Source organism: Botryllus schlosseri, chromosome 5 (genome assembly GCF_051294905.1).
Source record: "Botryllus schlosseri isolate E-star chromosome 5, Bs_hap1, whole genome shotgun sequence".
Classification (NCBI taxonomy): Eukaryota; Metazoa; Chordata; class Ascidiacea; order Stolidobranchia; family Styelidae; genus Botryllus; species Botryllus schlosseri.
The window spans coordinates 7995090-8012112 of NC_137240.1; the positions used below are offsets into that span (position 1 = coordinate 7995090).

Here is a 17023-nt window from a genome sequence, read left to right on the forward strand (position 1 = left end):
TCACAAACTCCGACTCCGACTCCAGTCAGTATTTTCCCCACGACTCCGACTCCGACTCCAGCCATTATAGTTTTCACGACTCCAACTCCGACTCCATCAAGCGAAAATTACCCAGACTCCGACTCCGACTCCACAGCCCTAGTTACCATACGTCCTCCTTTAAGGGGATTTGTCCTCCTTTTTCAGGTGTCCTCCGAGGACGCCTAAATGTCCTCCCTTTTGGCAAGTCGTCCTCATTTACAGCTAAGATAATGGACAGATGACGCTAAATAGCAAAGACGGACGTTCGAGCGGGAATTCGCGGTTCGATCGAGAGTGACGACCTTTTTCTTCCTATTTTTCCAGTCTACTCACCAGATTTTACAGCAAAAATTGCGAAATCGGCTGTTTTCAGTCTTGATAAACCTACTTTTCTGACTTGATAAAAGTGTCCCCCTTCCCCGATTCCAAAATATGGTAAGTGGTAACGCTACTATTTTAGGGTTGCTAGTTTTTATGAATCAGATTCCAGGCACTCTTTAGCGCCAACTAGCGTATTTTACAATGAGGTATGAACATATTATCAGTCAATACGACGTCACACTCAAAAACATTAAAATATTTTGGAAAATAGGATCTTAATTGAAAGTTTGCTTCAAGGAGACTTCGTTCATTGTTGTTTGGTTTTGGTTTTGAGACTGCAAAGTGATGAAATTGCAGTTTCAAGAGCACACTTCATTTGCACATGGAAATTCAGTAGTAGGAAGGTTTGTTCGGACATCGAGTCTGGGGTGTGTGTGGACATCATGTCTGGGGTGTGTTCCACTGTGTTGCCATTCGAACATCGTGTCTGGGGTGAGTTCGGATTGTTTTGCCCCTGGGACATCGTGTCTGGCTGGGGTGTTTTCGGACATCATGTCTTGGCTGCGTTTGGACAGTTTTGCAACTTGGATATCGAGCCGAGGGTGTGTTCGGAATGTGTTGCCATTCGGACATCGTGTCTAGGGCGTGTTCGGACATCATGTCAGGGGTATGTCAGGACTGTGTTGCCACTCGGACATCGTGTCTGGGGGGGGGGGGGGTCGGACATCATGCCTGGAGTGTATTAGGATTGTGAGGATTGTGTTGTCACATCGTGTCTGGGATATGTTTGTGCTGCGCCAGATATGCCTCAGACCTTCGGACCTGATATCTGTGCACTATCTTTATCCGGACATGCTCCGGAGCTGATGCCTGCGCACTAAATACCTCCAGGCATTGTCCGAAACGGATATATGCGCACTTACTGGACACAGACATGCATCAGACGTGCTACCCGCGTCCTATACGACGCGTGACCTATATATGAACTCTGTATTTGCGGTTTTTGCTGATATCTGCGAGAGCTGGGTATATTCACAGTAGTGTTAGCTGAGTTACGGTAAGATACTTATAGCCCCCCCCCCCGTTCATAGGGCCACCACTGCTATCAACTATTTATGATTCCCTTATTTTATACGCATGCGCATCGTTCTTTCGAACGCACTGGGGTAAGAAGGATTCGTTAGAAGGACAAGGATTTCGTCGACATCTAACGTATAGCCGGAGGAGACACTGAATCCAAAATAGATTCGGGCGTCGTATTTTAGCAGGAATTCGTATTTCAAACCGCGGAATGTATTAAAAATTTTGGTCTGAGTGGATATTTTCAGCAGATATACCTAGACTGGTCTAGATATCCTTGATTTCCAGAGTATGCACTTAAAATTATCCAATATTAATTTGCGTTCCTTAATTTGCGAGTCCATTCGTTATACAAAAACTCTTGAGCGACGGCTACCGACAATTAATTTCACAACACCACATGCTGCTAATAAAGTGAGCAATGAGCATGTTGGCGCTGTGTCTTTCTAAATATCAGGTGTACCTAACTATGATTTTAGTGCTAGTTAGTATTTACGGATATAACTCATTTGTGAGCTGAATCCGCCTCAGTGATGCTTGACGGAAAGCCCTATGACGCCATAATAGTAATCTACTAGCTCATCATCGTCGAGCTTCGTCTAGCGTTGAGTTGCTCGGTTGTTGCGTGGACAGTGGACAGTGGACAGTGGACAGAAGCAGTGGGCACTGGGCATCGTTGGCGACAGCGCAATTGTGGTCTAGTTAGCTTCGCGCCAGAGGAAGCACAGCGGCTTGTCGGTGATCATATCCTTATTGAACGTATTTCGAATTCGTTTGAAGTATACCACTCACACTTGGTTTGTCTTCCGTGGTATTGAATCTAGTATCATAAACATTGTAATTTGTAACCCATGAAGCTACCGGTACTTACCGGTATGTCATAATGTGGCCACATTATGAGCTACAACAAACGATATATCCAGTCCTCAACATGGAATTGTTCTCTCGGGATTCACTACTTAGCTGACAGCTATACAACATACACTCTATATTTTGGTGATATCTTACAGTTACAGCGCTTTGCCGATACGACGATATTTGCCTATTTAGACGAGTTGTCCACACGCTGTTTTACGAAAATCAAGTAAAACCATCACATCGAAACCCACTCATCAGACACGATGTTCAAATGGAATTCTGGAATACCCTTACCAGCTTTCATGCGTGAAAATGTGCATCAAGTCAATGCTAGATATGGGCCTATGGTATGGTGCAAAAAACTGAAAGCCTTCATTTGCATGGAAAAATCTGATGAAGATGACACTGATTCTTCTGAAACCCCATCCTCTGGACAGGACGAAACAGTGGAAAGGTATGTATCCCGATCTATGGTGCAGAACAGAGTACCGATATGTTACGTAGATCATTTTAAATTGCCCTACTCGCTATTGCGGATGACATAAACTCGTGACAACGCAACTGAGGGTTGGGTAGACATTAAGGCTCAACATAGTGAGTCGGCATCGGAAGAATGGAAAATCTGTCCTGGCATTTCATCGCATGATCGCACGCACTGCGAATGCATTGCGTTTTGGGCGGTAGGACACAGCAGATGATAACTTACTCTTATGTTCGGAATCACAGCAGTGATGAGCGGACTGTGATATTTTTCGGTGCAGTCAGATCCTGAAAATTTTCAATTCAATCGTACTCCATCCTGATCCAAAAATATCTTTCAGATTTACAGTCCAACTCCATCTTGATCCAAAAATTTTTTCAAAATCTAAAGTCCCATTCTATAACTGAAAAAACAACAACAGAAGAACGTGTTACAGATAATAATTAGGCTCTCTGGTCTGTGACAAGATGCATAATTCCAATGTTTGCCTACACTCGAAACTACAGTGGGCCTACTTGACACAGCGATTTTCATTTTACATTTTAGCAACAAGAATGTAAATGACCAAACTAGCAAGATGGATATCAATACCTTAATCACCACATCATGAGCAATGAGCATGTCCATCAGGGTTGATCATAATAGTTTTTGTTTTATATATTTGACCGGCTAGTTGATAAAATTGTTAGGTCGGTTCAATCAACAAACGCAACACATAAAATTCGATTCAATTCCAGCCTGTAGAAGCGAAGTTATTACAACTGGAGCATTTTCAATATACTAAAAAGTATACACTTATTTCAAATTATACTGGCTGCTTGTCCCTGTGAAGTTTTGTAAGAAAATTACAAATTTGATTCAATTCCAACAAATGGAAGCGTGAAAAACATGGTATTTACTGTGGGAAATTCTTTCATCAATAATTATAGAGCTACAACACTATTTTGAAGAGCTTCTTGGAGGTACAGAACTTGAATATACAATTGAATAGTATATTGATATTGTAATGAACCCGACTATTTTCGGCAGACACTCGTCAGGGGTAATCGTCCGCAACTAGTAGAGAATTGGTCTGGAAAGAAAATTGTATATAAAAATAGTATCACAAAATATGACAGCGGAAAGTATGTCATCCAAAAATATCCGGATTCATTCCAATATGAATATACTATTCAACACTATTTTTCTAACCCAAAATTTTCCACTTCAATGAATTCACCTACACCGGTTGGAATTCAACCAGTAGCATCTTTAGCCAATAAATTTGAAAAAAAAAGAAGTCATTTCTATCCAACCCTAATGTAGGCCTACCTATACAAGACAAATATCTAATATATTAACTTTCATGGGTCACTACACAACAAACTGGCCATAGTAGTTTGTTCCTTGAGCACATCAAAATATTATAGACGAAAGAACCAGCCAAATTACAATATATAGGTGAGCAACTACTACTACGCCGGACATAACGATCAACTTGAACGAAATGAGTAAGAATGATGACATGAAAAGCAGATGGCAGCACCTCATCAAACATATTTATTTTCTAACATGATCCCCAAGAAAATGACTGAATTTAGTGTCTTGGGAGAAAGTTGCGTTCTTTTTCTTTGTGACTGTGTTTCCACAGGCACTGAAGACTCGCTCACTTGGAGCACTGGACGCCGGAATGCTCATAATACCCATAGCCAGTTTGGCAAATGCAATTCCGTATTTCTCTAATTCTAACATTAAATACTTCGCTAGGTACTCGCTGTTAACAAATATACATTGCTATAGTTGAAGAAATTCGAAAGTGCCAACGTGCCAAACTCATCATTTCGGTGCCAGCCAGCATGAAAATGTGCCAAAATTCCGTAATTCGACTTCTAAATGCGTCAATTGCCAACACTGGTAACAATTCTTTTGTCCCACCGCCCCGTACTTCTGGTTGCGAAATCAGCGTGCGGAGTCCGGATTTTGTCATGCTCAAAGTCCAACATTTTCTTCGAAATCACAATCCGGTCCGATCCAACGAAATAACCCATAATCCGGATCCTGTCCAATCCAAGTCCAATCCAATGCTCATCTCTGAATCACAGGCGTCTCATCATTCGTAACCAAAGCGGGAAAGCAAAAACGAGTGAAGACGCAAAAAGGCTAGCAAATAAAGCAGCAAACTCGTGGAAGCATCTTACACGATTTCTCTACGGACTCTTTCTTGTCCAAATACTGCAGCTGGTAATATCCTTTGAAACTACATGGGATCCTATCGAGACTACGGTTTTCTTTGCTGTATTCGGATTCTCAGTTGGATCGGGCATGGCCTTCTCCAAAGCTATACGGGCCATCGCTACCCTGGTAATACCAGTCATGTGCACATCCAGTGGCAGGTCTGTATAGTTGTTCTCTCGAATCGTTTTGACTGTTGCCTTGATTACGGTGCATGCATTTTATTTGACTGGGTTCGGAATGACTTTCTATACATCATACATAAGAGACCATTACATTGCAAATCTCGGATGGATGCAGAATATTACTAAATTGTGATTATGACAAAGTCCTATAACATCTTAAGTGATCAATGATCATCGAAGATGCAAATTCTGTGTTTATTTTCGCTCCAGACCTCATCGTGTCTTTCAATTAAATATTACTTAGTCCATTGGCCATAATACACCAGGTATTGATGGTTGTAACTGCTTGATTGAATTAGCATTGCCGATGGTAGGCCTATATGAACTTTCGAAACCATCATACAGGGCTATTTTGATGTCATACGCAACGATGCTGATCTTGGCTGGACCTGTAAGCAACATTGCGTACAACTATGGAGAGATATCGCGATCAATGATATGCGGAAACGAACTTGGATTCAACATTACTAAGGGCTTGCAGCCGATTATTCAGGAGAAGAAATTTCAGTTATTGGAATCTCTCGACGGCACCATTGACGTTATTGTTAGCGCAGTTGAGGTAGATTATTAAACAGCTTGCCAGGGCCAAGAATGGCCATGCTACCGCGGATCTTTTCGTTCAGGCCGTTCAAGAAACCTACGAGAAAGTCGCTAAATCATTTCGAGTCGTTGCTGACAATATAAAAAAAGCTGACGACTTTGTGGAGAACGCGGTGGTAATTTGTGACACCGAGTTTTCGTCTTATATGTGTAATTTGCCGGGCGATGCCGCAAGCAGGATAAGGAACGTGATGACCAAGCCATTCTCCGATGCTTTGTCAATCGTTAGGGTAAGTACGCAAGAATATTCACATTATTCAGGGGTAGATTTGTTCGACGCGTCACATATTTTTAGCAGGTAACCAGAGGCGGATATACTTTCAAAATTGCAAGATATATCCTCGCGACTAATGTAAAATGACTAAATAACACTACAAATAGACAGAATCCTCAAAGATATATTCAGATTCAAACTTGGGCCAAAACTTCCCTCTACTTTTTAACTCTAAACTGTAAAAAGGAAGTCACTTTGCCTAAAACCCTTCATACGGAAATAATATAAAACCGATTCAGTAGAGTAATATACTGTTACACTGCTATAGGCATGACTTTGATGACTCCAGAAAGTATAAGTACTGCGTTGCTGATATTCTCTGTGGTTATCTTGTCACATCTCAGGAAACCTTGGGTATCGGAATCGATAATCTACTTTTACGGCAGTAGAGACTTGTACGCTATTGGGGTTTTGTTATATCTTGTGGTACTTACTTGTAAGTCGGTTCTTGCCCATATTTTAGTATATCGATCGCTCATTCTAGTCCGTGACGCACCTGGCCTCACAGGCGAAAAGCGTCACTCATCTTTTCATCAATAATAATAATAGTACTCTATTGGCAAGATTGGATATTCTACAATATTGAACCGTTCCGCTTACTCTGATTTCGGCTTGCAGTATTTATTCTTCTTCAACGTGCATTTCGAGCACGAGTTCACGTACAAAGTTGAGTCCAACAAAACATTGGAAGAGATCGAACAGAAAATTTTGGGAGAAGTGAAAGACAAATTCGGTTATGTGACGGACGTACTGGCACTCGCCCGATTTGTATCGGCAGTCAGTACCGTGTTAGTAATATTGAAGGCCACTCTATACAGGTTAGTTTACAGCCGATCGCCTGTCTATCATCGAAGACGCAACTTATAAGGAATATACATGACTGGTACACTTTCTGCAGAAAAAAGTATCTGACGAATAGCGAGTTCGACAATAATTTCATAACGGATCAATTCAAGCATCTTGACAAGAAAGCATCTAGGCATGGTCAAGTTCGAATACTGCCACTGCGTTACCGCGAAAGCAAGAAATACATCAGTCCGAAAAAGTAGGTAAACGTGCTATTAAATGCCGCTAACACCGACGAACGATTAAGCAGACCTACATGTAACGTGTAAGTTTGACCTCGCCTAGTTCAAACGATAGTACGTTGTATTTTGGCAAGATTAGACCACTTCCTCACATTCCATGCCTCCTATTATCCGGGTCTACCCCTGAGACACGGTCACATGTATGTACCTCCAACAATTACAGAATAGGATCCCAATTTATCTAAGAAAGACCACGTCAACTCCAAGGTAACGGTTACGAATCGGTTTGTTACCTCTCTAGGCCAGTGATTCCCAACCGCGGCCCTCATGCGACTACCAGCTAGCCTTCTTGCGGCTCCCATTGACGTTTGAAAATCCCACAAAAATATTTAAAAAATCAATTTATAACAAAAAAAGATTAACTTCATATTCCAAAATTACCGTTGCTTGGCTTGGAGTTTGGAGTTTATTATTTAGGGTGGAGACCAATTCCTCTGCTGTCGAGTAGCGATTTTCTACTCAGCGACAATTTCGTTACCCAACTCACGCCGAAAAGTATGCTCACACTCAAACGCGTTCGGATCGGCACTCACATTTAAGTCAGCTCACCACCAGACTTAAGTGCAGGTGGTATCACAACACATTTTCCATCCACATTTTCTGACCATCAAACCATGACCGTTTCATTTGATGCATAGGCCTACAACAGGCTTATCAGCGACTTTAGTGATGAGCTCAATCGCCGCATTGACGGAATAAATGCTTGCCTGGTCGTGATGAAAATGTTTTCTAATCCAATTGCATATAATGTGGCAACTGCCCCCAAGTAATTTTCAATTTAAGTTGCTAAACATGCAGTCAGATATCGAATTCAAGCAATTATTAAAAAGTGAAGATTTGCTTTAATTTTGGAGTCAAGTTCCAGAGGCAAAGTATCCCAACTTGATAACCACCCAGAGAAACGATTCTCTATTGTGATCAACTTTGTATGTGAAGCACTTTTTAGCAAAACGGAAGCTCACCAGCATGAAATATCACCTAAAAATAGTACATTGAACGTTCTCTCATTCGAAATTTCATGCTGGTGACGTCATATTTTGTGATACGATTGTTGATGTACAATGTTCTTTCCAATTCTCTACTAGTTGCTGACGATTACCCCTGACGAGTGTCAGCCGAAAATATTCGGGTTCATTTCAATATGAATATACTATTTAATTCGTGTATTTGTTTTCTTTTTAGTGTTGCTATTCTTTCGTACGTGCTTTCATGCTTCATAATTTTTGTTATACCTAAAGAGTGTGGCTCCATATGTACCCTGAAATTTGAAATGCTACTCCGACACCAAAAAGGTTTGGAATCACTGCTCTAGACTAAACTCATAATTTAAATGAATGATTTACAATCATCTGAATGATGGGCTAAGGCTAAACAATACAATAATCCAATCCCTTATTCTTAATCTCTAATCTAAACAATTTGAATCACTGACAATATCATTACCAGCATGCGACGGTGAACTGATTAACAAATCACGCGGGTGATGGATAACCGTTCAAATCATTATTGAGCTCAAACATTTCCCGTGTTACACTATAGACGAGAGGGTGTGAGATGTCTTTCACAATTCACAAAAAATATTGAGATCCAGCCCGATATCAAGTAATACAGAAGACCTCTTCGACTCTTTTCATTGCAAAGAAGATGACTATAAATCTGACATTATGTGGCGTCTTCTACACAGTTATAATGGCTGAGTTGAGCCTTGGGAGTTTTCCATTCTGAATGTTGAATACTGTAACATTGCCACGAACCAGATCGCCTATGATAGATTTTATATGACCCAACAAATATTTCCCCACTTTTCTGGCTTGGGATTACCACACATCAATGCGACTCCTTACCGGATTCAGATGTTGCATGTCAAGGGCGGAAATGAAGAAATGTTTCCGCGGATGGATGATGGTTTCTGCGACCATGTTGTTGGCCATGTTTATTGCTGCGACAGACTCTACGTTGTATACGACTATGAACACGATCACTACGTCTCTGAGCCTTCGCAGCACTACGTTTGTCGAAGATTTTGTCGCGGCTACCAAGCGTACAACTTTCATCGGCAAAGCCGCTGACATGTTTGGAGCCTTCATTTCACTTAACGTAGTCGGTAAAGGACTCGTAGCAGCCATATACAGGTATGATATTCCCTAACACCCAATATATATGGAGCTCACCCTTGACGGTGAGTCCTACGATGAAATCGCAAGCTGGCGACCTTTCTTGGCTACTCCGATATCTCATGACGATTCTTTACCGATACCAGTTACAATTGTGACATCAGATGTCGATGCACTTATTCAATCGTTTCAATTCACCGCTGGAATTGTGAATTCAAATATCGGGCAATATGAACTTTAATTTGCGTAAGACAGGAGTTCAAGAGACATTTTAGACCGCATCCGCCCAAAATAGTGATCTATTCAAAATAAAAAATTGGAGTTATGTTAGCTTGGTAGGGTTAGGCTTAGACTTATATAGAACTACTAACTTGCTGGCTATGCTCTCACGACACTGATTGACTGGCTGATTTTGAACTTGTTAAGAACTCACAGTTTGAACACTTACTATTTTGAACGCGAGCCATTTCAAATATAGTATCGTGACGAACAGATTTTAAACAAACTTAATGAGCTGTTCCCAAAACAAGGTCAGCGAGATCCTGCAATCGTGCTTGCCATAAGCCTCCTTAAAGTCAAGTTTGTGTTCAAAACAATCTGCTGGCACCTATGAGACATCGCCACGAATTCCGCTCATATATATGTTTAATTGGTATTATATATTGTATACATAGCCTATTCCATATATTTGCCCCATTTAGGTATACTAAAAAACTGAGTACTTTTCCGTAGTCTCTACCTCATATTTTTGACATTGTATGTTTCACTATGCTAACTGCAGACGAACACATATCTCTACTAGGATGTCATTCTCCTGTGAGATAACTGCATGGAAAATTCAGCAATTACCCCTTGTAGGGCCGTGATCGGTGCTTTGCAAGATGTCACAAGGAGCCAAGGTTTCGATATCAACATTGACAGATGTCTTCCCCGGCCTTCCATGCCGAATTACTACATCTACTACATGATAACGTGCACTCTACAACTCTGCTACATACTCGTGTATATCCAAGCTTATATGTTGCGACTACGGAGATACATAATGTCGCGGCACTACCCAGAACGAGAACGACAACGGATAATATATTTGAGACGGAAAATTTTGAATAACCGAGGTATCGGAAACGTGGAGGATCTGAAGAGGACTATACGCAACGCTGCTAACCAAGTGGAAAAGAATCGATCGACGAGGATACTATCGTTTCGTGGCACATTCGTGAAATGGTCCCATAGGAGAGGGGTAAGTGCTAACATACTGCCCGTTCTTTATCCTTCTTTCGCCAAACAAATAGCTGGCAACTCACAACTTATCATATCACACATCTTATGTGCGCAAGTTTGAGTCATCCTGTTTACAGTACATGGTATACCTGTGGCAGCCCACCCATTAGGGTTGTATTTGTTATAATTATTTATTGTTATTGTGGTAGTGTTGTTATTGTTGGGCCACCAAGTGTCTGGTTCCGACTAGGTAGTATGGACAGTGGACACTTGATGGACACAGTTCGGTATATTACCAATTTTTATCCGTTCAATACACCACAAAAATGCGATACAATGAAAAGATAGGAAGGTGTCGAAACGACATGGAGTAGTCTTTGCAGTCGGACATCCACCTTGGTCTGGGCCAGGGGTGTCCAACTCAAATTGCATCGCGGGCCGGATTGAAACCTCCAAATTGCTCGCGGGCCGCACCAGTTGACTGATCCCAAAATGTTACCCCATCCCATGCCCTATCTTTTCACTTGAATACTCTATCATCAAAAAGATATATATAACAGAACAGTACATTAGCCTACATTGTACCACGGATCATAGGGGTTTTATTCTTGTCTACTAAGTAGCAACACCTTCATTTGCGAACAATGGATTTGGCAAAAATACGATGATCGGCCAGTTGAATATGAACCTCACTGGCACTAACTACGATACAACTTGGCATATTCCCATACTCTCTTTGCTTTAGTCGTAATCAGGCGGTAGCCCTGAGGAGTGAGGAATACAAAATATTTACCGGTAAACGCGTTCGATGTAATTTGGTTTAGTAGTATGGTATTTTTAAATCGCGATACCGGCTTGTATGGAATCTGAGGACCTTTTGATTAGGAAGTGACACCGCAGTGCAACAACAAATATTTGAAATATAATTTTGTATAACTATTATATTCTTCATGTAAACTGCATATAACGGTTTCGCATTGGCGTTTTCGCTTCTGTCAATGACTGCATTTTTGGTCCATTTTTTCGAAAAACACTAAACTGTGGATTATTTGCGTTCTCAAAATAAGGTGTCAATGTCACCGATTTGATCCTAGTGGGAACTAGAATGAAACCACAACGCAACAGTCGGATGGACTATAATGAGGCCTATAATAATGAGGCTTGGACATGCGCGATATCTGCAGTCTTGAGAGATTATTTAATGGAAGTATTTCCTACAACAAATCTCAACATTTTTCATCAATTTGCTGGATAACATAACCATATTTCAATATACTTAAAATTGCTAACAGGGTTGCCAACTGCTGGTGGTCCAAAGGAGCATAATTACTCTCCAAAATGTGCCAAATTACTCTTAAAGGAGCCATCTATTTTCGATTTCAACCAATAAGCTTATAAATTACACCTAAAACACAAAAATGATACGTTGTCAACATCCTGTTCACTTTTACATTAGAGTAGAGTGAAAATAACTTTTTTTAATCGAAAAAGGTGGTTCTGAAATGCCGACAAATGACCTGAAACTTCAATGATAATAAACTTTTGGGAATTGCTCCTATTTGGCTTCCAAATGCGCCAATTGGCAACACTGATTGCTGCACGGGCCGGATGAAATAGTCTGGCGGCCGGATGCGGCCCGAGGGCCGTATGTTTTTGACACCACTTGACTAGGCGACGTAAAGAGGGGGCGTGCACACTGAATGAAAAGTAGAAGAATATAGTATAATCAAAAGCAAGCGACAAAAAAGATGAGGTGACATGTCACGGGAGGCGGGATCGATCAGGTCAGGTCGTGGTCAGGTAATCTTGAGGGCGGAATAGTATTTATTTAGTAGAAATTTTGTATATTCCAAATTCCAATCCTAATCCTAATCCGATATGAACTTGGAATTCCTCTTAGAAAACCTACATCTTTAGCCTATAATTCCCTAAAAAGAAATAAAACGCATATTGAGTGCTAAGGTACTTGAAATAACTCTGGTAAGACGAAATTTTTTTTCGCCATTCGCCACAGGATATCAATCTCCCCGAAAATCAGGAAATCCAATCCTAATCCATTAAAAAAAATCGGAAATCTTAATGCAATCCTATTCCGACAAAATTTCACAAATCCGGTTTTCCCAAATTCTAATCCTAATCCATGCTCATCTCTGGAGGACGTATAATAAAGCTGTCTAAATACGACTGTTGAATATATTTATATCTACAATATCAGGAGGTCTTCCACATACACATTCTCGGTTCCAACGACCGAAGATCAAATATTCCAAAGCAGATATTTGCTAATCGAAGTCATAAATGGATTGCACTTTGCTCTGTGTTTTCACTCTTTACCCAGTTTACTTCGAATTTAAAAAATCTGATATGCGCAAGTTGTAGAAAACTATGCTGCTGCGCATGACTGGCATGGGTATGATGCAGCTTATGGTCTTGCCGTTATCTTCAATTCTTCAATTTCCTTGAAATTTTATCACATTCGCTTACGCATCCCCTCAGGATTACCGCACAGTATAATAAGCTGATATAGCAGATATACCCTCCAATTCTTACATATCAAGGTCGTAGGATCCATTTGCCGTGTCATCACGGGTAGGACCGCCCATTCTTGTAGCTTGTGCAAATATTCTGGATCTCGCTCAGAAGGAGACTCGTTTACGAAGTGCCGGCGCATGGGCTGCTCCTTGGAATATTGCGTTCCCTGTTTCGATGATTTGCACAGGTAGGGCTGCTTATCTACTTTTCCCATACCTTTTATAATGTGATATAATGTGATTTGATTGCTTTATTCTGCCGGCTTTTAATCCGATTCAAGTATTTGGCTTTGGCTGAGCCCCACAATATGACACCATAAGTCAGCTGTGAGTCGAAGAGTGTGTGTTATATTGTTAGTCACGTACAAATTTTCAAGGAATTTTTCAAATTTAATCGACTGCGATAACTTGAAAATGATGTCCGTTCACGTAACCAATCACGATTACCAATCACGATGACTCCATGTCTGACTATGCTCTGTAGCTCTGCCTGCGAATCTCGGTAATCTCCGCGTTGCTAAGCAGTCTAAATTTCGGTCGGCAGAATTTGCCCAGTATGTTTGCTGAGGCACAGCAAGAAAACCCAAAAGAAGCGTCATCCTACTACAACTCGGAGACACGAGAGTATCAGTAGCGACGAAAGGGAAGACCACAGTGATTCCGATAACGACTTCCTGCCATCCAGTGGAATTTCGGATTCATCTGATGAAGAGGTGATCGCGGATTATAGCGATCTGTCGTAGTAACCGTCGTAATGCAGTTGATATAATGTTGCTATCTGTGCTATCTTCGTTGTGAGGTGATATACCAAAAAGCCAGCGATCGGATGAAGACTGCGCTCCAATCCGGACTGTGCTTGCTCGTAGCGAGTGAATCACATCTCTGTATATTTTACATCGTGTTACCGACGGGTGTCAGTTTGTAATAAAATAACGACAAAAATATTTTTCTGTTATTACGTCACTCATACAGTCTTCCTATATATTGATTCTCCACTTTACAATAATTATATAATTTTTAACTTATACATACACGTTATGATATTTCCGTTTCACGCGTGGTTGTCGCAATTTACATTGAAATCAAACGTTAAATACTGACAATATGTGATAACGATAACTTAATGTTATGCTGACCTTTTATTACGCATCAATCGGCTTTTGGCCAACTTCTTAATATGAATGCAAATGCTTTCAAAGGTTTCTTAAAATTACTCATGATAAATAAATAGGTTTTGTATGTACCAACATTCCAACAATCACTGTTATTAGCAACGATATTGATAAAATTGGACATTATTTACAAATTGCAATTCAATTGCATAGAGGAAGAACATTGAAATATGCATCTTCATGACTAACGCAAAAATTGCCGATGCAATCACAAATTGGTGCAATTTTTGGAAATATGTCATAATACAGAACAAGGCAAAATTATAATATTAGGCCCAATAAAGAACACGAACGGGTACGAAAATACATTTGCACATGTACTGGGATGTATGGGATCATGTCAATAAGCGCTCATTTTAGATGAGAACCGCTATATCTTCAAAAAATGCAATGCCAGCGTCTTCTTCTTGCAACCACCACTGTATCTCCCAATCGTTCACTGCCAGTAAACGTCAACGACCACCATTACCAATCCAAAACTGGAAAGAACATCATCAACACCAATACATGATAACGGTTTATCTTCAATCACGAGCACAAATCAACTTCTCAAAATATCAGTGGCGTACAAGTCTGTGTCATATGGTGGTCACTTAATTTCGTTCAAAGACACTTCAGTTATCAAAAAATAAAATAACACAGAAATACAACACACGTGGTTTAAGCAAGGACTACGTCTTAACCATATGTTTGTTTTAAAGGCATTTGTGCATTTTAAACAACCCTTATAGTCGCGCAATAAACCTGAAGAGCTGGGACCAAATCTAGTAATAGCGTTAATCGATAGAGTTAAGTCTTGGAAATCGCATCTTTATTACATCATTGTTTACATACAGTTCCGGCCATCTTCTCTGTTTCTCCTCGTAGCAGGCCGATAGATTAATTGCTCATATGTGAAAGTTACTGTACGGCCTTATCTTCCGATATCACCCAATCTTATTAATTAATCAATGAAGGATTTTGGAATGTGATGGTTTCACAAACAGTTTGCACTCGTGATTCATGAAAATGATCCTCGTTTCTCCATTCGCTAATCTTCTCCGCCTCCTAATCCTCTCTATACCACAGTAAGGAGTATAATGGTCCCCAATGTCGATAGTGATATCTGGTTGACTCGAAACGCAGATTCGCACTGGTTCGCGTCTGGCGATTGTTACCTTTTGAGAACCACGCAAAGACAAATAAGCTGAATTGGTCCTGGTGAGTTGACTCAGACAAGGCTGTAGAAAAAAAACGAAGATCATAATAAATGCAATGATTTGACATAAGATGTCACGCGTACAACAACTATATCCTATTTAATTTTATATATAGATATCCACGTAACATAGTGTTATTGCATGGGCTGTTTAGTTATCTAAAGGCGTATGGTATAAGCCAGAATGAAAATTTGACATAAGATTTCCAGTGATGCCGAACGTTCGTTGCGAAGTAACATAAAAAATACAGTATATACGCGTAGAAAACCACATATTTGCGGAGTTCACTTTAGTTTATTGAACATGTCATCAGACTGCGCTATACAGTGAACAGTATAGTTTCAATGATTTGGTGCAGTCAATCAACCACACATTCAATGGGAATTAACCTAAAGAATCTACACCGGCAATCTCAATCCACCGCCAATCTCAATCCACATGCTATTGTTTTAGGGTTATCATACGTCCTCTTTCAAGAGGATTTGTCCTCTTTTTTACTTTTTTGAAAGTGGCCTCGGAGGACGCCCAAATGTCATATTTTTTAGATTTTGTCCTCTTTTTTGAGAATTTTGTTTAAATGTAGGGTAAAATTCGAGTGAGATACAGTAAATCAGCACTGAAGTAACGCTCCGGCGGCTTTTTCGGGATCTCAGCCGGAAAGTTGACCTTTATTTTGGTCGTACCAACGGAATAGCATGGTGAATAAGCGTGTTTTTGGGGAGTCGAGGCGTAGTGATGACCTTTTTTTTAGTCAACCAACCACAAATTCGGGGGAAATTTACCATTTTTTCTGGATTTTACTCCAGAATTGTAAGTCGGAAAATTTTGAAAAGGTGTCTTCTTTTCACATTTGCAAAATATGGTAACCCTATATTATTTATATAGTTAAAGCTGCCTATATTTACACTTGATAATGGTCGAGTGAGGGAGACAAAAAAGCCCTTTGCGCACATTCTATAGCTGCGATTACTGTATACTTACGTCGTGCACACCCTCGTAATGCAATTCTCGTGTATCTCGTCGATGTGTGTTGGGATGCTTGTAAACTTCCTTGCTCAGTATGGAATTACCTCGTATTTGGGTAAAAGTATAAAAGAAGACGAACAGAATATAAACTCGATTCATCCTTACAGCTTTATTTCTGAAACAATACACATAATTCTGATTACCGATATACAAAAGAATATTTGCTGGACTTCGGTCACGTGATTGGTTGCGCAGTGCGCAACCTGCGCATGTTGCAGCTATCGACTGGTTGGCAAGCTAGTGAAGCTACATTATTCTGCGTCTCTGGTTATTGTAAATATCTCCTTGATTTGGGGTTGTAAACGCGTCAAAATTGTGCGGCAGACGTGGTTTGACACTTGGATATGCTCGAAGCCTCTGCTCCTTGATTGGTATACTCCGTTCGGTACAACACGCAGTCCAGTGTGTATAGACGAGACGTATTGCGCCACCTAACATTTACATCAAGGTACGAAATTTGGGTAGTACAGGCACCGGCACATTCAACTGCAGTATGAAGAGTTGTTGATTTGCACTAGTAGAGATTGCAATTCGCGCATTAATTATGAATGTCGAATTCGGTTTGGCGGATACGGCCACGTCGGGTTTCTTGCATTCAAAGTCAAGCCTCATAATCACTGTAGGAATTGTAATATGCAACG

The 17023-nt window shown here is 40.5% G+C and overlaps 2 protein-coding genes across 4 annotated transcripts in view; one reads left to right on the forward strand and one right to left on the reverse strand.

Moving 5' to 3' along the window:
* The window catches only part of LOC145438903 (radial spoke head 10 homolog B-like), a 260639-nt gene that overhangs the window by 67621 nt on the left and 175995 nt on the right, over positions 1 to 17023 (reverse strand). The gene's annotated exons all lie outside the window — the stretch shown is intronic.
* LOC145438904 (DC-STAMP domain-containing protein 2-like) lies at positions 1483 to 13929 on the forward strand. Of its 3 annotated transcripts, XM_080316294.1 has the most exons (11): positions 1483 to 2160; positions 2473 to 2734; positions 4843 to 5133; positions 5503 to 5716; positions 5781 to 5987; positions 6650 to 6849; positions 6930 to 7076; positions 8973 to 9251; positions 10092 to 10473; positions 13013 to 13173; positions 13530 to 13929. In XM_080316294.1, exons 2-11 carry the CDS (start codon positions 2544 to 2546, stop codon positions 13726 to 13728), a joined length of 2271 nt encoding a protein of 756 aa, XP_080172420.1. In that variant the 5' UTR covers positions 1483 to 2160; positions 2473 to 2543; the 3' UTR covers positions 13729 to 13929. The 3 variants fall into 3 exon arrangements, with proteins under 3 accessions (XP_080172420.1, XP_080172419.1, XP_080172421.1); XM_080316293.1 differs by having other exon boundaries at positions 1483 to 2734; XM_080316295.1 differs by having other exon boundaries at positions 1483 to 2734; positions 5503 to 5701.